Source organism: Lissotriton helveticus, chromosome 9 (assembly GCF_964261635.1).
Source record: "Lissotriton helveticus chromosome 9, aLisHel1.1, whole genome shotgun sequence".
Lineage (NCBI taxonomy): Eukaryota > Metazoa > Chordata > Amphibia > Caudata > Salamandridae > Lissotriton > Lissotriton helveticus.
Window position 1 is genome coordinate 981,593,916 of NC_136070.1, and position 23,057 is coordinate 981,616,972.

A 23,057-nucleotide genomic window follows, 5' to 3' on the forward strand; every position below is an offset into this window, starting at 1 on the left:
CTGAGATGAGAGGGACTGGTGCAGGTGAACATAAGATGTGTATGCTGGTGTTCAAGCTTAGCCACTCTTGCTGCGAAACCGAGGGTGGATAAGTCTTTACTCGATGGATGGAATGTGTAGGGCTGGTTGAGCAAGGTCAAACCTTTGCATTTAAATACACTAGTTCTCGTTTTTAGTAACTTGTCTTATTCAAGCCATCCTAGAAGGTTTTTAATCTAATTGGGTTAGTGTTTGGTATATGGATACTTTGTCACAAATGTGATGGATATCCTGTCCACCTTATTACAAGTGCATTTGGACATAATGCACTTTAATAAGGTGTATGGGATATCCGTTGCATTAGTGGCTGGATAGCCATCTGCAAACCTCTAAATCTGGCTACGTTTTTATTAGCGTTTTAGACTTTAACGAATGTATACATTAAAAGAGAGCTTTGTACTACAAATAAACGGACAAACATTGCACATTAGGCTACTCTAGTAGCAGTTTGGTAATAGGATTGTCAGGTCACAAGTTGTAAACAGATACACTGGCCATGTCTCATTCAAACTGAACCATCTGTAGTGTGTAGGTGTTCAACTTATTGTCTGGGCACATACCCTAGTGCAAATATGCCTCCTTCCCAGGTTTTGTTGGGAATATCTATTGTCAGCCCTAGCTTAAAGTGGCCTACAACACTGCAGGACTAAGCCTACCCGTGACATGTTGTAGCTCTGCTAACAGAACACAGCCTGGGTGCATTAGGATTCAGCCCTGTGCTTCCAGATCCAGAGACTGTGTGTCAATCAGCAATCGTGTACCTTACCCAACTAATCACAAGTAGACTGGGAACATCAAGCCTCACTGACTTCCCTTCACCTAGTGATGAGTTGGGATAGGGTGGGGTACACACAAGATTGACGGCCTGCCACTGTCCTTTAGGAAAAATGGATTGTGAACGGAGGTTTATGTTACCTGGTGTCATCAGTGACATAAGGTCACATGTTGTAAACAAATACACTGGACATGTTTCATGTAAACTGAACCATGTGCAGTGTGTTTGTTCAGCTTACTAGTTGGTGTGTAACAGTGCTGGTCATAAAGCAGAGTCTGAGCTCATGGTCACCACTTTCTACCAAGAATTGGTGCATGAGCACTGTGGGAGCACTCAGCCTTTTTGGGATGCACCTTCATGTAAGTGGTTTGGAGCTAGAAATCATTTATGGTGTCTAAAGTCTATTGTCAAAAGCCAGAGTGGCATTCATCCCCACAGAAAATATCACAGCCCTTTTCTGCACGACTGAGCTGAAGGAAATGGCTGCCTCTTGCAAAAAGGTATATTCCTGCTGTCTCCCAAATTGCAGAGATCGAAAGTAACAGACAGTTGGAGACAGCTTTTCCAGTGGCACAGAAGTAGGTAATTGTCCAGGAAGGCCCGAACCCCCTCCTAGAGTTTTGGAGTAGTGTAACTTTAGATGTACTTGTCACTCACCAGAACTGCAAATGTGACCAGTTTGCCTCTTGGATAGCTTGGGCAGAGATCCCTTGGAGACTGCCTTATGCCAAATTAAATGTCATGTACTGCTTTAGAGAAATTCCTCTGATTTGGAGCTTCCTCTAGAAAACCCAAAAGGGCCCAGTGTGCTCTGCTATCCTTGTGGTTCCACCTCGGCTTCTAGTTCCCTAACATGTTCTATATGCTTCAGAGGGACTACATTTACATCCAACAGATGAAAGACCTCCTGACTATGGAGGAAGTGAGCCAGGGAGAAGATAGCAACCGTCCATACCATTGCTGAGCCTCAGCCCGTGTTTTCTGAGGGGCTTATGTTGCCCACTTAGGTGTCTTTTCATAGAGCCAAAAGATCCTTGCAACTATCAGAAAATCATCTACCAGGACTTTGCACAGTAGCAACAATGAAAAACATCTATGGGCTCACCTGCTTGAAAGATGTTATGACATTCTTGCCTCGTCTGGATTAGATAATGGTGCAGGTAGACACCCATAAGACTTACTTTGGTCCATTAGAGGCATACTGCTACAGACACGATGAGTACATGTCTATGACCAATGATGCAATCAAAAGGCAAGGCAAGTGATAGTCCTAATGCATCAGCACATCCTATGTCCTCCTGAGACTGCACCTTTGCCCCAAACAGGTTTAAGGATAAATGTTAGTGATTATCGGCAAATGACTTAAAGCTTCTTATACAGAAGAACAGCCAAATCCTCAGCCAGGAAAACAAGTCGGCTGCAAGCCTTTTATGCAGTGAGGCTTTTCCTGCGTTCCTAAATGAACATAGAGGTTCTCAGGACTCATCCCTTCTTGATCCAAAGGGTACTGTAGGAATTCCATCTGAGCATGACCATTGTTCTTTGAACTTTTTGTGTTTGTTTTATGCTTTCTTAGTTTAGATGCCATATAATCTAGACTTCAAGCACACCCTGCATGTATTATGTTGACAGAATCTGGAGTTTGTGTTCTACTGAGCAACACTTTGTAACTTTTAAAGGGAATACTGCTGGCACAAATGGTGCCAAGTTCACCATCGTTAGAAGAATACTGACATGCTTTGTCCATTGTTATACTTTGTCTGAAAAACAGCAGGGGTAGTGGCATTCTGAAGGTATGTCATGATACTGTGCTGTTGGGGATTTCTTCTAGAATTATACAACATTTAATCAGGCAGATCCATGCAGTCTTTTTGCCTGGGTCTTAGCTGTCTGACACCATCTACAAATTCTCTAATTCTCATTTGCTGTAGAATCTACTCAAATCGTGAATGCAAAAGAGCCAGGATGTTGGAATACGATAAAGTTACTCTCATGGTGACACCAATACCTAATAGGCAGTTTCCAAACATGCACACCCACACTACATCTGTCAGTCTTTGACCTAAAACACACCAATTGGTTTCTTTTTTCACTAAGGGATTGTCATTCGCACACGTGCATAGGAGTGGTGCCATTAAATACACACATAATCCTGTGAGGTGTCATAGAGCAAATCTTGGAAATTAACAGCCATAGAAGCAATTTCTGGTTGCATTAGTGGGCAGCTGTTAAAGGAAACTTTTTTCTTTCATCACCACAATTTCAGTAATGTGAATGCACAACTTAATAAGCAACTACTCCATATGTAAAGAGAAACCTGGCACTCATCTTCCATAGGATCTTCTGCCAGTGTTTCTGGCCCTTTGGAAACAATACCACTTGGCCTGGGCATATGTCCTCCATCTCTTGCACTATTTCCAACATAAATTAGGAAATGCTGGGCATTCTGTCCTTAGTATAATATCATCTACATAGGACTTTAATGCCTATTCTTGATGCCTGAGGGGGCTCATGTTCCTTTTTTCATTCTTACTAAGTTCATATTTCACAATGTTTTTGTCTGTTACCTTTCCTCATATCTTTCTAGTCCACTGTTCCTTTGGCTTATCTTCCCTGTCATTGATAACATAGGGCTAGATGTACTGTTTATTGGTCACACAATACTGGTCACAAATTTCAACCAGTATTTTTTGTGGCCAGTTAAGGGTTTTAAAAACCAATCCATAAACTAATCATAGTGGGTTGCAATCTCAACTACCTAATGAATATTAATGAGGCTGCTTACAAATTGAGACTTGCTACAATTGGTGGCTGTCACAGGGAAGGTGGTCTGCTGGTGTCAACAGACCACCGTGTCTGTGATTGCCTTTCAATAAAGTATTTTTTTTTTAATGCAGTCCGTTTCCCCTAAGGAAACTGGGCTACTTTTAAAAAGAAAAGATTTGTTTTTGGTTTAATTTGTGTAAGTCTTTGCAGTAATCCCGTCGACCACTGCCTACACCCAATCACTTTTTTTAAAACATTCACAAAGGGGAAGGGGTGGCAAAGGGATTTCTTCACTTTTGGGAATGGGTTACCACCGAAACTTGGTGTTCGGTAACTTTTCAAAGTTTTACGACTTCTATTTCGGTCCTAAATCATTGGTAAATGTGGATGGAAATCGTTATCTGAAAGGGGAACCTAGAACACGCCCCTTTTAAAATAGTGATTCTTTATTAATTTCTGAACCCATTTTAGCAGTTGATAAAAAAAGTTGCCATCTCCAAAAATACGTTAAGTACAATACTAAAAGAAGTTCTTGTCCCAAAGGCCAAATTGGAACGTTTGCGACTGATCAACTGCTTTATACATCTCACCCACAGTTCTACACATTTGACATATTATACCTTCCGATCCTGTGTGCAGCCAGGAGAATCTTGGAAGGGGTTATGTCTTGAATTAGGAGTTGAAAGGTCCTCTGTTCAAAGCACATGCATTTGAATTGAGTTCGAGGTTCCAGAAGGAGCCAAAGCAAACTCTCCTTAGTCTTGGTAATGTGACTTCAGTTGCTAAGGCCTACTGGCAATAGTACTAGGCATTTTATGCCATTTGTAGTTTTGTCACGTTTTTTGAGTGTTTTGATACAATGCATTTATATTGTCTGTAGTCATAGTCATATAGACCATGTTATTTTAAAGAACAGAAGTAAACTTTAGCCTTTAGACTACTTTAGGGTACTCTTCTTAGAAGTAGCAGCTTTCCAGCATTGCGAAATTAGGTATAAGTCAGTCTAATTTGGTGCTTCACATATTTGCTAAATATACGTTAAAAGGGTAGTGATTTCTGAGGCACTCCACATGTAAGAAGTTTAGGTGTATAGACAGAAACAAGCCCATTTTGTTGACTTTCCCTTGAACTCTAGAGATGTCCTTGAGATGCTGGGAACTTAACAGGTCCTCCAGTTTGTCAAAGACTGCTCAGGGGATAAGCGTAACATTTCAAGATTATCAGCAAAGATTGATGGATTTAGCTAGCTGATTTGTAGTATTAGTTAACTCACCTGTGTGGTGGAGAAAACTGATAAGCCTGTTGCCTACTCTCTTCCCAAATGTCAAAAAGAATTCTAGCGCAATAGCTGCATGACCTTTTCTGTACTTTCGTGATGTTTCACTAAATTCTTGCCAGATCATGTATATAGAAGATGCATGGGTGATTCACATAAAGCACAGGGGACAAGAACAGGAGGCCTGTTCTTGGTATTATCGATATGTTAAAAAATCTTCAGCATTTTTTATTCATTTTATTTTAATCGGTTTTTTATAGCACGAACATGACCCTTGCAGGTATCAGAGAGCATTTCAAATTTAGAGAGCAGAGCTGTAATAACAATAATATCATATTTGAGCAGAAATGCAGGAGAGGGTAGTACACATAAAAGGGAGGGTATGCTTTACAATGATCAGAGAGCAGGAGAGATAAACCAATAAAAACAAAATATCATAGTCCAGACAACTGAAATTAATAGGCAGTGTCGAGAAGAGGGATGGTTATTGTAGGAACTGATCAATCGAAAGCACTAAGGTAGCCAGTGAGATATAGTCATGCGTGTGATTGAGGAAATAAGTATCTTGGGATCTAGGGGAGAAATTTGTTCATAAGGAGTACTGTGAATTCTTTCTGGAAGGATACAATCGAGGGATTCATTCTGACTTCAGGCGGTAATGTGTTCCAAATTCTCGTGGCTATCTCAGAGAAAGATCGGTTGTAAGTTTTATTCTTGTGGAATCTGAGGTTTTAGAAGTAAGGAGATGGAGCTCTGGATGATCTGAATTCAGCAGAGAGTTCGAGCTTCTCAGCAAGATATTTAGGGGTTTTGAACTAGAGGGTTTTAAGCGTCATGCATGCAATTTTTACCTGGATTATTGGTTCGTACGGGCGCCAGTTGAGGTATTTCAGATCAGGGTGACGTGGTTGTTTCTTTTTGAGCCAGATGAGCCTTGCGGCAGAGGTGAGTGGGGCTCTTAGAGGAGCCAGTTAGGATCTGGGTAGCCCAGAGAGTGTTGCATTTCCATAGTCCAACCTTGGAATCACTTGAGCTTGCACTGCATGCTTGAAGTAGTTGGCGGGGTCATTTTCTTTAAATGTTCAATTGGGGATTTGTTCCATTGGTGGCAGCACTGATGTGCTTCTGCATGTTGAGTTGCTTGTCGAAAGTTAATCCCTGTTAACTTGTGGAGTTGATGATTTGTGATATGCAGTAGAGAGCTGTTAGATGTTTTAACCATTCTTCGATGACGGGCGACTGGTTAGGTGGGGCGATCAGGAGGAATCCGTTTTTTAGAGTATTTACTTTGAGGTGATTGGTTGCTAGCCAATTCTGAGTTTTCTGTAGAGTTGTGTTGAGGGAACTGATGTCTTTTGGGGCGGAGACTTTTAGGTTTAGTTGGGAAGTGTCAGAGTATATTTGGCAGTGGATGTTGGCTGAGCTCAGAATTTCCGTTAGGGGCTCCATGAACAGATTGAAGATAGTGGGTGAAAGAGATGAGCCCTGTGGGACCCCTAATGTGACCGGAGTGGTCTGCGATATTGAGTGATTAACCTTGACTCTTTGAGTCCTTTTCTGTAGATGAGAGGAGAACCAGTTAAGGACTGATCCTGGTAGGCCCATACAGTGTCACAAAAGGACTAGTAGGTTGTCCTGCTTTACCATATCAAATGCTGACGATAGGTCAAGGAGGATTAAAAGACAAGCTTGGTTCTGATCCATCATCTTTAGTGCATTGTCAACCATGTGTGTCATAGTAGATTGGTGCTGTGCTCTGCATGGAAGCCAGATTCAAATTGGTCTAAGAGTTGGAATTGCTCCATTTGGTTAGAGTTGGATGCAAACACATTTTTCAAGAAGCTTCGCCAGGGTAGGAATATTGGAAACTGGTCATAAATTATTTAGGTCAGTTTGATATGTTTTGGTTATTTTTTTAGGATGGGGTAACCAGACCGAACTTTAGGCAGTCATGGATAGTGCCTTGAAGGAGGGAGGCATTAACAATCTTGGTCCAAATTATGAGTTTTGGGTGAGTTTTGCGTGTATGATCTTCTTGAAGAAGTTAGAAGAAAGAGGGTCATTGAAGTGGTTTGAGGGTTTCAGCATAGCTAGGATTTTATGAATGAAACCTTCCTCAAAGGTTCTGAAAGAGTTCCAAGAGGCGTTGTTTTTGGGGAAGTGCCCAGGAGGACACGTAAGAACAGTAGTCCAGGAGGCCGAAGGGCTGGTTTGAGGGGTAAGAGGACATGGTTCCTAGGCCGTCTGAAGAACAGTTCTCATGTTTTCTGTCTTCTGCAGATAAAAGGTGGCAAATTCCTCGCAGTTTGGTAGGGGACTAGGTCCAGCAAGTGACGGGTTGGGTGACAGTTTGATTGTGCTTTTATGTGATCAAAAAGGTTTTGGGGAAGAAATCTGCTTTTATTATTCTGATGCTTTTGTAGTATCCGTTCCTCGTTCTCAGGAGCTTGAGGTGCTCAAGGGACGGAGCTGATCTCCACTGACGGTCAGCTAGTCTCAAATTGCATCTTTCTGTATTGAGACTACAATTGTACCAAGGTTACGACATTTTAGTGGACACTTTTTAATTGTAATGGAGCGATCGAGTCAAGAGCATTCTCCATGGAGCGAGTGTAGTGATTTGTAAGATCATAGACATCTGACTTCTCTACAGGGGGAGGCAGGATGTTGTGGCTGAGAGAAGACAGATCAGTATGGTTGATGTTGTGCATGTTCCTTTTCCAGATTCTTGGCTTGTATAGTAGAGCTGCGTTGGTTATTACAACTTCCTTGATGAGAAATGTGATGCGATGGTGGTTGGTCCAATCACAAGGGAGGATAGACGCCAATTGAATTGAGTTGGGCTTTACAATGATAAGATCTAAGGTTGACCCTTTGTTGTGCGTGGGTTTGTCACAGAATTGGATCAGGTACAGGTCCGCAAGGAAGATTTTAAAGCTTTTGACTACTGGATCATTCAGGTCATTCCAGTACAGGTTGAAGTCTCCGAGGAAGATTTGAATACAATGCTGACAAGTGTTTGTTCCAATGGTTTCCATGATTTGTTCAATGTAACCCAGATTGTCTCCTGAAGGATGGTATATTGTGTGTTGTTTTCATAGAGGTCTGCTGTTGAATGAGATCTCAAGACATAGGTATTCGCAGGTGAATAGAACAGGAGTTTGTGCATGTTTGACTGACAGGTTGAGGCTGTGAATGCAAGCAATGCCTCCACCTGGTCTACTGGGTCCATCCAGTCTGGTAATGCCATGGTTAGGAGGGACTACATTGTCAGTGATAGGAGCAGAACTGTCATTTAGCCAGGTGTCAGTCAGTATTAGTAGGTCAAGATCATGTGTGAGGGTCAGTTCAGAAATATCTCCTGCCTGTCTTGAAGCGGATCTGCAGTTGATTAGCATGCAATTCATTTGGGTTTTGTGGTGTGCTGGGGTAGACTGTGTGAGGATAACTTGTCTGAGGTTATGCTTGTCAACAGCTCTATGGCTGAGCCTAGGAGCTCTATGAGGGTTTGTCATGATGGAATGCATTATTTCCTGATTATCAGTGTTGTCAGGGTGTGAATAGTTGTATGTCAGGAGGAGGATTTGGATATTGTTATCGAAAAATTGGGACTTTCCATCTAGTTGGTCGCAAGGGGGTGTTGGGATAGGATCTCATTCACCAAATCCATTGCGAGGGCAGTGTGGAAGAAATGGTCAGGTTAGAAGGGAGGTGTGTTGGCGATATGGCGGCTGGGTGGAGGGTTGGTCATGAGTGAAAGTATACATCCTGAGGTTTGTATTAGGCCCCTGGGAGTTGGTCATCTCTGTTGTGGTGTGAATGAGTCTATGTAGGTCTGCTCTGAGGTCTTGCAAGTTTTTTGTAATCTCATCCAGTCTAGATCGAAGTGAGGTATGGGGGCACATTGACAGATATTGAGGCAGTGGGCATGGGAGCAAAGTGGTGAGGATGGAGCTAGGGTGTTGATATATTGAGGGAGAATGCATAGGGAGGATTGGGGTGAAGTAAGGTCTACTTTAGAAAGGAAGAGAGAAGGGAGCGAGGGGGTGCTGATGCTATATCATTAGGTGGTATAGGAGGAGCATCATTCGGGGAGAGAAGTTGAGGCAAGTGGGGTATAGTCAGGTGAGGGAGGGGGTAGCTTGGCTATGTAAATCTAGAGTAGTTGCTCTGGGATTAGCCAGCAATATAGTGTGGTGAGCAGCTAAAGATCTTACACATGCCATGCTTATCCTCTTTATAAGAGTTTCTTTAAAAAAATATAGCTGTCAGATTAATTCATAAATTCATTAAAGAGGATAACAAAGGATATATATGATTTTATTTTATTATTTTATGTTATATATAATTTCCAAAAAGTAAGCAGCCTGTTTTGGGGGTTTGACATCACCGCAGTGTTCAAAAGATATGAATATACTCTTATTAAAAAACCAGTTGGTTTCAGCAAACTGTTTATAATTCCAACAGTTTTTGAATGATTGTAAAGTGTTTAAATAGTCATAAATTGCCTTCATCACACTAGAGAATAGTACACAAAAAAGATCATTTAGGCAGTGTGTACACTAAGCAGGTTGCCTCTATCACATGATAGAACATAACTGAAACAGACCATTTAGCAGTGGGTATTTCGAAAGTCTGTATTGTTTGTGATCTTTTGGAGAGAAAAAGATCCTAATTCATTCAATTTGCATATGTTGTTTTTGAAAATGAATAGAAGAATTGTGTGTTTTGTATCTTCTCTGCAGCTCTGACTATAGTTTATAAGATTTTCTTAATCTGGTCATGAACTTATATATGAACATTATTTGTATCCCACAGAGCGAACACAAGGATGCGTAGATATGGATACTGGTGACATTGCTAGTCCTGTTGAATTGGATTTTGGTGAGATCTCCGGAAAAGACAGGGAGGCCTTCTCCTATTTAGAGCTTGAAAAACCCAACAGGCAAAGTGGCAAATTCCAAAGAAAGTCCAGAAACACTGCTGAAAATGTAATCAATCCATCTGTAAAACATGAAAAAAGTGCTCACAAAACATTACCTTCAATAAAGCAACCAGTTATACACAAAGAAGAAAACACGGACACTTGCAGTGAATGTGGCAATAATATTATCAGTAATCAGAGGTCCGAGACTGGAAGGCAAATACATCCATGTATTGAAAGTAGGTACAATTCCAGACAGTCGGGAACCATACCAAGAAGACAATGGATACCTACAAAAGAAAAACTCTATGTATGTGGCGAATGTGGAAAAGGTTTCAGCATGCTTGCAAGCTTGATTGTACATCAGCGTGTACATATAAAGGAAAAGCAATATCCTTGCATGAAATGTGGGCAGACCTTCAGCCAAAGCTCAAATCTTACCAGACATGAAACTGTTTCTTTGGTAAAAGAAGAAGACTTGGAGTCAAGTCAGATGGATCATCCTGTCTCAGAAGGAGCATGTGGCACCAGTTCCCACCCAGGGCTTGCTCGAACCACACCTAAAGTTTCATTCAGCATCAATCAAGAGGGTGTGAACTATTTGATGGATCTTCATGAATTTGAAGATAGAGAAAGTATTAGAAGTCTTACAGATCATCCAGTTGTGGCAGCTGTGTTTCTGGTTAGTGTAAATCAGCAAGGTGAAGCCACATTTATAGAACTGGAGCCTCAGCGTTTAGGAGACTTGGCAGAAGCTGCATGTGGAGATCTAAGTGCCGCATCCATTTTGCCCCCAAGTCTAAATTTAGACACTGAGACAAACTTTATTGGTGAGATGGAACCGCAAGGAGCCTCCTTGTGTAATAGAGCCACAAAAAGTGAAGATGGTTTATCTGTAAAAGGTGTCAAAACAATAATAAACAAACAAGTAAGAGTGTTGGATACGCCTCCACCTGGAGAGGCACGATTAAATGTTCTCCACAGCTCTTTTGATGAAATGGATGATAGAAGCCTGCAATGGGAACACAGTGATTTTGTGAATGCAGAACAGTTTAATTTAGATCAAGAAATCCTGAAAGGACGGCAATCTGATATAAGTAATAATTATGCCTGCAATGTAAATAATGTAAAACGCCATTCACCAAAGTCAAACATACTGAAAAATCATAAATTATACTCATGTATTGAGTGTGAAAAAATCTTCACAAAGAAGTCAATTCTCACTGTCCACCACAGAAAACATTTGGGAAATAAACCATATCAGTGCACTGAATGTCAGAAAAGTTTCTGGAAGAAGTCTTTTCTTACTGGGCATCTACGGACACATTTCAGAGAAAGGGCTTATCACTGCACTGCATGTGATAAAAGATTTTGGAGGAAGTCAATTTTTGAAGGACATCTAAGAATACATACAGGAGAGAGATCGAATAAGTGCATTAATTATAAAAAAGGATGCTGGCAGAATTCCGATCTTGTTCACAATAGAAGACATACATCAGAAAGTAATTGGTGCACTGAATGCAATAAAGGCTTCATTCGCAAGTCACAACTGGTCAGACATCAGAAAATCCATACCGGAGAGATGTTGATCTGTACGGTTTGTAAGAAATGCTTCAGTCATAGGGGTCATCTCATTATGCATCAGAGAAAATATCATAGTATGAGAAGAAACAAAACTATTAAAGCTATAAACCCATGATGATTGCAAAAGGAACCCTCAACGAATCATTGCACTAACATTTCTTTGACTGGTTGTAAAGTGTCAGACCTTTTGCTCAGATGTTTGACAATGGGTAGCCTCTTAATAACCCATAAACAGCAACCAATGAAGAAAATTTGCAAGCCACTTCTTGGAGCAGGAATGAATTAAGTGAACATTTGGTAGTAGAGAGGTTTGGTGTTCCGTTGTAGTCCTGCATAAAGTTGTTCTAACATGCACCTTCTGAACAATGATGTTCTTTTGTGCCATCAGGTTTATGTAACAATGTAACCTTATTTAAAAGACTGACACAGAATGGACATGTGAATACAATCTATATATGCAAAAAGTTTTACTTTTTATGCATCAGGGTAGAAGTCTGGTAAATAAATAATATAAATACAGATTGTATAAAATAAAGTAAATAGGATAACAAATGTAAAATCATCATGACTTGAGCTTTTAAGGAAAATAGGATTGCAGAGAGTCAGCTCTAAAACAGTAAGGAGGTCAATCAAATACCTGCAAAACTGCAAAAGAATGTAAACATGATTCTTGATAGTACCAAAGGGAGAGAATCAGAAGATGGTATGAGACCGAAAAAACAAATTTGGAACAGTATGTGTTTTGGGATATAGGTAGAACAAGCATTTGCAATGCAATAGGTCTCGCATTTATGCAAGTTTAAGCTATTGGCATTGTAAATGACAATGCCTTTTATTTGTGTTTTAAAAACCAAAACATAAATAGAAGGCATTGCCATTTACAATGCCAACAGAGCAAACTCGCGTAAATGCGAGACCTATTGCAAACGGTAGGTATCACAGACAAATGGAGGGAGGGCGGGGGTGAAGAAGGCACAGACAACAGTATGAAGCGCTTCATAAACGCACGATACAAACTAACCTCTTTGCGTGTATAAGGGGAAACGCTCACAAAATGCTTATCTTTGGTGAACTATCTCTCAAGAGGTAGCAGGGTCCCATTCAACCATCAAAAACACGTGAGGAGTGAGTTGACAAGCTCCCTCCTGGATCACTTTGTCCCACAGTGCACTCTGAATGAGTGAAGTAGTTGCGCTTCGGGGGCCCGATTAGCCAGCTCAGAAACGTGTGCCTTGAAGGCGTGTAGTGCCTGCTATCTATTCTAGTCGCTTGTGGTTGCAGTAGTAATACGTTTATTAAAAAAATCTCCATAAAACGTAATTAGCAACATCTTTTAAAAACATATAACAATCACATAAACCAGCATCCTAACTTACCTTCATTAAAAAATAACCCTTGATGTTTAATAAACTGTCTGGCCCGACTCTGTTTCTCTTGTTGGGCTTCCAGGGCTGGTTCCTGAGCTCCCTACAGCGCCCCGAGGCCTTGGGCCCTAACTGAAGCTTTACAGAACCTACAACTCCTTCACTACTGCGAGGCCTCGGCAGGTTAAGATTTGCAATCACGACCCCAGCCCCGGACTGGTTCTATCAATCGCCTAGAAGCCAATGGGTTATGCAGTATCCCCTACACAAACAGAAGGATACAAATAAATGAGTCCGTGTTTAGACAAGTGAAATGCGAGCCTAGCTTTGCCCGCCCATGCTAGCGCCCTTAGCAAGAAGCAAAATAAAAATGGTTTCTTTGTTTTAGCACAGAATATAAATACTTCTCTACACATAATAATACATGGCTTTATAGTGCTTGGTTACATGTCGACCGATTCGAACCGCTATAGAGAAGATGTGTTATGAGGCACCTGCTCGATGGTGCTCAGTTTAAGCTCATTGTGAGCGAGAAGAGGCTTAGCTGGCTCTAGGAATTCAAGTTGCGTCTGATGGATCGACAGGCGCCATCAGCTAGCACTGAACTCACTGAGCTATCTCACCGAGTTCGGTCTGAAGTTCTAGTCGTGCTGTTACATCACAATCCTTGCTGTGAGATTTTCTTCCCAATGGTGAAAAGTGCGCTTTACGTTTTACAAGCAGTATTTCCTTCGCCACAAAACTTGAAACTTGTCTGTGGCATCTTTGATCTATTCCAATAGTGCTACTAGTGGGGTCTTGGTTAAATGATACTGAACCAGATTGTAAAATCTATTTTTCAGAATGCATATAGAATGCTGGTTATTTCTGATTCAGTTGCCCTACTTATTTAATTATGCCAATTAAACGTAGGACTTGGAGTAAATATTAACAAACTGCAATATTTGGCTACTGTTTTGAGATATGTGTTGCTGGACCAGTTTTCAGGAAACATTTGATTTTACTTTTTGGTGAAATACGTTCTAGTAATTGTTTCCCTTGTTTCCGACCTGCAATCGCTTTAAGCTTGCAGCGTCCTGGTTTACGACTCTCAGACCTAGTGCAGTAATATTGTGTGTCGTAATCAGAGTTATTCATCGCTCATCAGCCAACCTGTTCTGGGTGGTTTCACCGTAAAGAAGTAACAGTCATCCCTCTTAACCTGTAAGGTCTTCCATCTTCATTGATGTTCACTGCAGTATATCAGTGCATGGTGTACAGCACATCAGTCATATAAAGATCCATAAACATATCTTTGGCCTATAAAACAGGAACAATATGATGAGAGAATACTGTTTCAGCCTCGACATGGTGCCTGTAACAGCTTCCCCATGGCCTGATAAATTCCTCACTAGAATGCTCGCAACGGAGCTAAAGCTCATATTTCAGGGCCGTCAAAAAGCACACAGATTCCTTGCAGTTGACAACACTGTGGGCCTGACACAGAAGTCCTGATCACGCGGGCCAATTAATCAAACCGCAGTTGCCCCTGCGTGATTGAGACCCGCTTCGAGGATGTTTGCCAGGTCTGTCCATGTAGAAGTGAACGAGCCCCAACCCTTCCTTCCCACCCTGAAGAGGCGAGAGTGGATCTTCACATAGAATGCTAAAAGCATAAAACATTTTACTTGCCATAGAATGCTAAAAGCATAAAACATTTTACTAGCCATTATGATGCGATGTTGTTGCCGTTTGAACAGCTTTATCTGCTCAGGTTATATCCCTGAGCAAATGGAGCAACTACGGGAACTACGCTGTAATGGCCAGACTCATAAACAATATAAAGGCACGCCCGCGTGCCCGTGCGTAACTTTAAAAAACAAGGAGCGAAGGGGCGTGAACCAGGCTCCATGGAAAAAAAACAACAAAGTCGTACATACATTAAAAGATGCCACCCTGCTACGCAAGTTAACAGTAGTTGGTCGATGCTGCTTCCTCCAGAAACGGAAGAAAACGGAAGTGACGTATCGGACAACTAGCCAACAAAGAGCAAGTTAAGATGAGCAGATTTCACCAATGGCAACACCAAAACAAAGAGAATTTATCTAGTTGAAAATAGAGGCGCCAACCATTGAGATTTCTAGGAGAATGTTAATACATAGTCAAAAGAGGGAGAGCATCTTGAATTTCTTGTTGGTGCCGTCAGGAAATAGCTCACTGCAAGAAAAAAGTACACTGGATTCAAAGCAAACATGTTCTGACAACATGGCATCTTTAGCATAGATAAACAAAAATCAACAAAAAAAGGCAGTTTGAGTTTCGTACGTCCTTTACCTTACCTCTAATTACTATTCAGGACACTGGTCCTGGTAGCAGGCTTTAAGAGGACTATTAGAGAGAAGGTGGAGTTCATTATTTGCTCTAAATTACACTTCTACTGGCATTGTGCAAAGTTCAAGAACAACTGATAGCCAGGCAGGTTTTTGAATTTTCTAAATCTCCTCAGCATTTGATCAGAAGCAGTTGGGGTTTTGGCCAGGGTTAGGAAGTGAACTGATGATGTGACAGCAGGCGTTCTGTTGGACTTTTATTCAGCTTTTATTCCCGTGGGCCATGCTGTACCAATCCTAAGACCAGCCAACACTGGATTCAAAGACGCCATATAGAAATGACTCTATTCCATCTTGTAAAAGCCCAGCTCAATGTTATCCCATCTGCTTTTTAAGTCTGAGTGGACGGCAGACCAATGAAGTGTATGTTGTTTAGCATGTACATTCTTCCACTTCGCCAGCTGATCAGCCCTTTTGGTTGCAGGGCCATGTTGTATGCCAGTGACACACAGCATATTACCCAACTTGACAGACATGCTATATCCTACTGTGGAATTAAAGGCGTTTCTGCCTTCCAGCTATGGATGGGCCATACTGTTCTCAAATTAAATGCAAATAAGACTGAGCTGTTGAATGCAAGAACGCCTTCTGGAATTGTATTCTGTTACCCACCATTTAGAGTTCCCCTCCTTCTCGAGTGCAGAAAGTGAAGTGCCTTATGGACATTAAGTTCTTTCCATGATGACCTAGATCAATGTAGTGTCCACTTCTTCCTTGTCTCTCTTCAGTCTTATTAGGAATGTCCTATCTTTTATTCCAAAGTACCGACATTCCACAGTGGTTGACTCAAGCATGCCTTTGCACCTAAATTATTGCAACACCAGGCACCCAGCCTGCTGCAGGGGTCACCTGCAAAGCTGCAAAGGGAGCAAACCTTTGCAGACTGCGTTATGCTGCGTTTGGGTAAATTTGATTGCGTGTCAGAATCTTGTGGAGTCATGCACTGGTTGTCTGTAGAAAAAATGGATACAATTGATACAAATGTCTTTTCCTCAAGTACTTTTATGGAAAGGAGGTTTCAGACCTGGCTAGACACACTAAGCACTATCTTTCTGATGTGTCTTCTGTGCTCTGAGAGGCCCTTATCTTGCGTTTTCCTTTAATCAACAGTGCCAGCTGCAGTGTGCGCCATTTGATATATCTGCGGGCCAATCTGTGGAAAACTACCATTACCCTCGAACCTGGATAGATACCGAGTGAAGTTGGCTTTTAGGAAGGCTTTAAAGATTAACTTGTTTTGCTAGCAAGTTCAACTGGACTAAGGCTTCCTCTTTTGGGCCTGCCATTTGAGTCAGATTTATTTTTATGTCCAGCACCTAGAAGCCACAGAGTGTTATACACTGCACTCTATACATAGTGCAACCAATTCAAATAAAAATCCAACCCTTTAAGACTACAGATATTTCAGCTATTCCATTACTGCTAGAAAGAACATTTCTGAGACCGTCGTAAATGCCAGAATCTCTACATAAATCACAATGAAGACACATAGGAGAAGAAAAACAGTGACAGATGGGCGAATGCAGTATATTGACATTTGCAAACACAAGTAAATCAGCCATAAACGCTTTTCATAAATCATTTTTCACCCCCATGCTTAGTGTGCAAGGCCCTATACTACTTTAGCTCTTTCCTGCCGGACAGGCTCAATTTGGTCCAGTTCAAATCCTCCAGTACTTGTGATGTAACATCTATTAGGGCTCTTTCTTAAGTGCTATGTTTTTCAACCCATACCTATGGCCCCTGCAGGTCCTCATACTAACTACAATTTCACCATACAATGATGCAGCATCACATTTCATTTGTAGCTAAATGTGTCATCTGCAAACAACAACATTACTCTGTCATTCTGTTCCGATGCATATATCATGGATGTAAACTATATTTCTCAATATGTGCCCCACCAAAGCAATGTAGTGTTAACACCAACAGACTACAAGACACATCAATCAATCAATCAGTGACACTTATAAAGCGCGCTACATACCCGTAGGGTCTCAAGGCGCTGGGGGGGGGGGGGGGGCGCTACTGCTCGAACAGCCAGGTCTTCAGCTTCTTCCTGAAGGAGAGGTGGTCTTGGGTCAGGCGCAGGTCGGTCGGGAGGGAGTTCCAGGTCTTGGCGGCCAGGTAGGAGAAGGACCTTCCTCCTGTAGTCGCTCTTCGGATGCGGGGGACGGCGGCGAGGGCGTGGTTGGCTGATCGGAGGTGGCGTTTGGGAGCGTAGAAGTTGACTCGGCTGTTGAGATAGCTCGGGCCTTGGTCGTGTAGGGCTTTGTGTGCGTGGGTGAGGAGGCGGAAGGTGATTCTTTTGTTGACGGGGAGCCAGTGAAGGTCTCTCAGATGTCCGGAGATGTGGCTGGTTCGTGGGATGTCGAGGATGAGTCTGGCTGAGGCGTTCTGGATCCGCTGGAGTCTCTTCTGGAGCTTGGCGGTGGTGCCGGCATAGAGGGCGTTGCCGTAGTCCAGCCGGCTGGTGACGAGGGCCTGGGTGACGGTCTTTCTGGTCTCGGTGGGGATCCACCAGAAGATCTTCCGTAGCATGCGTAGGATGTTGAAGCATGACGAGGAGACGGCGTTGACTTGTCTGGTCATGGAGAGGGAGGAGTCCAGGATGACGCCCAGGTTTCGTGCATGGTCTGTCGGTTTGGGTGCGGTGCCCAGGGCGGGAGGCCACCAGGAGTCGTCCCAGGCGGAGGGTGAGGAGCCCAGGATGAGGACCTCCGTTTTGTCCGAGTTCAGCTTCAGGCGGCTGGTCGTCATCCACTCGGCTACCTCTTTCATCCCTTCGTGCAGGTTGGCTCTGGCGGCGGCGGGGTCGTTGGTCAGGGAGAGGATCAGCTGGGTGTCGTCGGCGTAGGAGATTATGCTGAGGTTGTGTTTGCGTACGATGGCCGCGAGGGGGCTCATGTAGACGTTGAAGAGGGTGGGGCTCAGAGATGATCCTTGGGGGACGCCGCAGATGACTTCGGAGGCCTCTGACTTGTACGGTGGTAGGCGGACTCTCTGTGTTCTTCCGTCGAGGAAGGAGGTGATCCATTCCAGCGCCTTGTCCTGGATGCCGATGTTGCTGAGGCGCCGTACCAGGGTGCGGTGGCAGACCGTGTCGAATGCCGCGGAGAGGTCTAGGAGGATGAGGGCCGCTGTTTCTCCATTGTCCATCAGGGCTCGGATGTCATCGGTGGCGGCGATGAGGGCGGTCTCGGTGCTGTGGTTGGCTCGGAAGCCGGACTGTGAGGGGTCGAGGGATCCGTTCGTCTCGAGGAAGGCGGCCATCTGCTTGTTGACAGTCTTCTCGATGACTTTGGCTGGAAACGGGAGGAGCGAGATGGGGCGGTAATTCTTGAGTTCGGTGGGGTCCGCTGTGGGTTTCTTGAGTAGAGCGCTGAGTTCGGCGTGCTTCCAGCTCTCGGGGAAGGTGGCGGTGTCGAAGGATGTGTTGATGATGTCTCGCAGGTGGGGTGCGATGACAGCGTCGGCCTTGTTGAAGACGTGGTGAGGGCAGGGGTCGGTCGGTGATCCGGAGTGGATGGAGTTCATCGTGCGGATGGTGTCTTCGGTGCTGATCGGGGTCCAGGCGTGGAGGGTGGTGGTGGGGGGTGGTTGTTCGGTCGTGGTGTGCGTAGGTTGGTTGTTGAAGCTGTTGTGTATGTCCGCGATCTTGTTGTGGAAGTATGAAGCGAGGGAGTTGCAGAGGTCTTGCGATGGGATGATGTCGTTGTTTCCTGCGCTGGGGTTGGAAAGCTCTTTCACGATGTTGAAGAGTTCCTTGCAGTTGTGTGCGTTGTTGTCCAACCGGTCCTTGAAAGCTGTTTTCTTGGCGGCGCGGATCAGCTGGTGGTGTTTCCGGGTGGCAAGTTTGAAGGAGGTCCTGTTGTCCGGTGTCGGTTCCCTTCTCCACATGTTGGCGTGGCACTCGCATCTTGTGCCAAAGCCCTTGCCTTTCAAATTTTTCTAGAACGGAAAGACCCACAGATGTCTGAAACATGATACATGTTCTAATATTATCACATTACGATGGGGGTAAAACCTTAGACGCTCATTGCAAGTGACACAGAAAATGGCCCAGATCCCCCCCCCCCGCCCCCTCCTCCCACTTGGAGTTACCGATACCAGGCCTTTTTAGGTCGAGGACCGTAGGCTGCGCTTGCGCAGTCTCGGTCAGAGATTTAATGTTTTCTAGAAGTGGGGCTTGAACCCGCCCCTCTTCTCCATTGGCTGGCTTCCTAAACGGAGGCCAGCCATTGGAGGAGAGGGGCGTCACTCCGTTCAAGCCCCGTCTTTTTCGGATTCGGGGGCGTCTTTTTTCCGCTTCTGGTTTTCTTTCTCTCCTCTTCCCATTGGCTGCAATTTTACATTCCAGCCAATGGGAAGAGGAGAGAACGAAAACCACGCCCCCGAATCCCAAAATGACAATGCTTTCTCCGAGGCATGCAGCATCCTCCCGCCTCCATCGCCGCCTCTCGCACTAGAATCACACAGGAATCACGCATAGCAGGCAGTCTGTAAAAATCTAACCCAGGCCCTGAGCTCCCCCTCCCTGGACCGCCTGCAGCACTGGAGCCAGTCTCACTTTTTGGCGCCCACTACAGGTCTTGCGAGCAGGATGGGAATGCCGGCCCTGTGGAAAAGTAAATTCTGCCATGTTCTGTGTCCCTACGTGTCATCCATCATATGTTATGTGTGCATGATTAATATGCATATGTATTCCCTATGTTCGATTCAAGACGCAATTATAGTTGTGTCCACCTCTAGTATGTCAGTTTCCAGTCCTCGTGAATACTACGAATATCAGGCCTATGCAAAGCTACGTTGCCACGTCTCTCAGTGTGCACGTTATTCCATTATAAAGTCCCCGTTTCTAGGCCTCAAAAGGGCCTGGACACCAGATTCAGCTCCTGTCTCCTGAAACCTCGCTGAGGAGCGATACAGCCCCCACCTGTATCCTCGACCCTTCACTTACTTCCTGCCTCGCAGTGCCCGGTTCAGCCTGGCTCTGCCTCTGAGTGTGCCAAGAGTATGTTATAGTTTCAGTTATCAGTTCAGTCCTCCTTCTCTGCATTCCTAAAGCTACTGAATCGCATCAATAGTTTCCGTCATTGTCTAGCCTTCACGTCTCCACGTTAGAGAAATACTGCATTTAATGGTCATTTAATATTCTTCATCACGCACTACATGTAGAATAATGCATGGTCCAGTCTTAGAATCAAGTTAGCCTTTCCCCTCCTGACTTCTAGTTTATATCAACATGTTCTCTAAACATCAGATACTAGATACTGCTTAGGTACATGTCGCCCTGACTCTCCAGACTTCAGTCTCTGCTCCTAGCACAGAGTTCATAGCTCCCAGTTTCTCCTAGTGATACGTCATCGCCAGTTTGCGCGCACCACCAGGTTAGAGGTCCCGGCTCCTTAGGTAGCCCCCTCCATGTTTCCGCCCCATTCATGACATATTCTGTTACGTTTGCATCACATGTCTATGTATACGCCCTGTTACACCCACTTTCACCCTTATCTTTCGCGACTGATACGCGTCACACCCTTTGCTCCACCCACTGCTCCGCCTATCATATGTACTGTAATGCAACTGTTTTACTATATATGCTTGTGTATTGTTATTAAATGCTAGCGCGCTCATCCCAGATCCAGCCCCGGCAGCTGTTGGGCCCTGCCATCCTATTCCTATGCAGGTTGTCCTGTTCCTGTCCTTTATGCTGTAATAAACCTGCGAAACTCCTACTACCTCGAATCTTGACTCTTATTTATTGAGCTATCTGTTATTCATTTATACATTCAAAAATAGGGTATTATTTATTTATTTACCACATAATGGCGCCCGAATAGGGACTTGCCCTTTCCCCACGCGCCGGTGAAGCCACGCCGGCCCCCTGACCCTCTGCAGCCGTGACGGAACCATACCGTGCACGTGCAGATATTTCTGCTTCAAGTATCCCTCAGGCCCACGGAGGAGACGGAGGAGGCGGTCCAGCATCCAGACGAGGCGGTGGAGGAATGCGGCGAGTCCCGACCAGAGCCCAAGCCAAGAGTCCAAGGTCCGAGGTATCCGGAGGTCCACCCGTAACTTAAGTCCAAAGTTCGTTGTCCGTCGTCGAAGCAGTCCAGTCCGAGGCCTTCCGTTCTTGCTGCCCGGTGAGTACCATTACTGGGGTAGTATCTAGACAGGGTCAATCTAATTGACTCTGGTCCGTGGGTTGGTGGTACCCAGACACACAAACGAAGTGTCCACTTCGGTGGATACGGGTCCTGACGTGTCTCTTTATGAGACCGGTAAGTTTTCGTACTGTTTCAGCAGTGCATCTAGTTTCTGTTCCAGTCAGTTCTGTTCTCGAGAAAATTCATATAAAGTCATATATTCTGTGTTCCGTATTCCAGGTAGTATTCTGTTCGAACTGTTATTTCTAAATGTTTTTCATGTATTTTAATGTCGTGGTATGAATGGGGAATAAGTATCGTGTTCATTGTGTATTGTATTGTGTCTAGATTACAGTCCAGTCATGCCCTTGTTTTCAAAATTACGTCAGTTAAAAACTAGAAAGGGTTTGTTAGAGGAAGCAGTTCCAGTCCCGCCTAGGGACAGTCCAGGTCATTTTATGTATCAGAAGCATGGCATAAGTGCCATACTATATCTAGATTTATGGGTAGAGTATACAAAACAGTTAGAAGAAAAGTATAGATGGCCAGTATCGGGTACATGGGATGCCGAGTGCATCATGCGAGTAGAAGAGGCATTATGGAAAAAGAAAGCCAGACAATCACAGAAAGATGCCATCGAGCTATGGCGTAAAGAAGCTCATAAAAGAACCGAAAAAGAAATCAGAAAGTCAGAATTAAGTAGAGAATCCTCGGAACGAGCACAAGAAAAAGAACTAATCGAGATAGGTGAACAAGTCAAAGCCGAACAGTCAGACAGACAGAGGAATGCCCTCATTAAGGGTATGTATCCTCTTCTTGCCGAGGGCTTGCCAAAAGCGACCCCAGAGGCATCCAGTAATTTCCCGCCACCATTAGTTCCGATCAAGTTACGTCACAAACCAACCGCAGCTGATATTTTCATCTCATCCTATTTGGACGACACAGTCCCAGAATATGCAAATCCTGTTCCCGCTCCACCAGTCCCTGTAAATCAGGCACTTCCCGTTCCTCCAGACACCGGGGCACCCTTTGCAGCACCTGCTACGGTCCCCCCGGTCCAGCCCGCCATACAAGTCCAGCCCGCATTCCAATTTCCCACCCTGCCAGGACGAAAAGCATCAGTTGATGATTCTAGTCTAGGGGCCGCAGGAGGAGGTCCTCCTCGAACCCCGCCGCCACATAAGCGTTTAACGGCAGCCGAATTACATATGCAAGCGTCACAACGTACGCCCAGACTGTCTGTTGCAGAAATAAGAAAATCCCTTGCCGAATGCTGCTATGACCCAGTCCCAGGCGAAGATGATATGGTTTTATATTCATTACGCGTAAGAAATGTGGCCGAGTATCTAGTCACCCTACCAGATATGAAGGAAGATCTAGACAGAATATATCGTTTCATCCGTGCAGGGGAAGATCCAGAAAGTATTAGTGATGTCATGTCCCAAAGGAAAGCTGAGACCCAGCTCATGATATTAAAGTTTCTGATTAATTGTCTAATAAGAGAACAAGATTACCCGTCCAAAAATCAGGCCGAAATGAAAGCCCTGATGAAGTGGAGTAATAGTATAGCCGAGGGTAAGCACAAGACTATCGGTGCTATGGAGAGTATGTACAAGAAAATCCGTAAAGAAATAATAAAGTTACACGAACAACGTAAAGCAGCACAAGTAAACGAGAAAGAAAGTAACTCTGATACTGAAGAGTTAGACGACGAGAATTCCGCCAGAATAGCGTATGTAGGACAACCTAGATTTCCAGATCGCCATTTACGTCTAGAACCCAAGTCTACGTTCCATCATCCAGTACCAGAC

General features: G+C 44.0%; 1 protein-coding gene across 2 annotated transcripts in view; it reads left to right on the forward strand.

The window, feature by feature from the left end:
* LOC144782115 (uncharacterized) overlaps positions 1 to 11,916 on the forward strand; it is a 60,796-nt gene extending 48,880 nt beyond the window's left edge. Inside the window, exon 5 of one of the 2 annotated variants that reach the window (XM_078661287.1) lies at positions 9,675 to 11,916. In XM_078661287.1, coding sequence (XP_078517413.1) covers positions 9,675 to 11,479 — 1,805 coding nt within the window. In that variant the 3' untranslated portion in view covers positions 11,480 to 11,916. The remainder of the gene's footprint in view (positions 1 to 9,674) is intronic. The other variant, XM_078661288.1, reaches the window with a different exon arrangement.
* Positions 11,917 to 23,057: the final 11,141 nt, after the last annotated feature.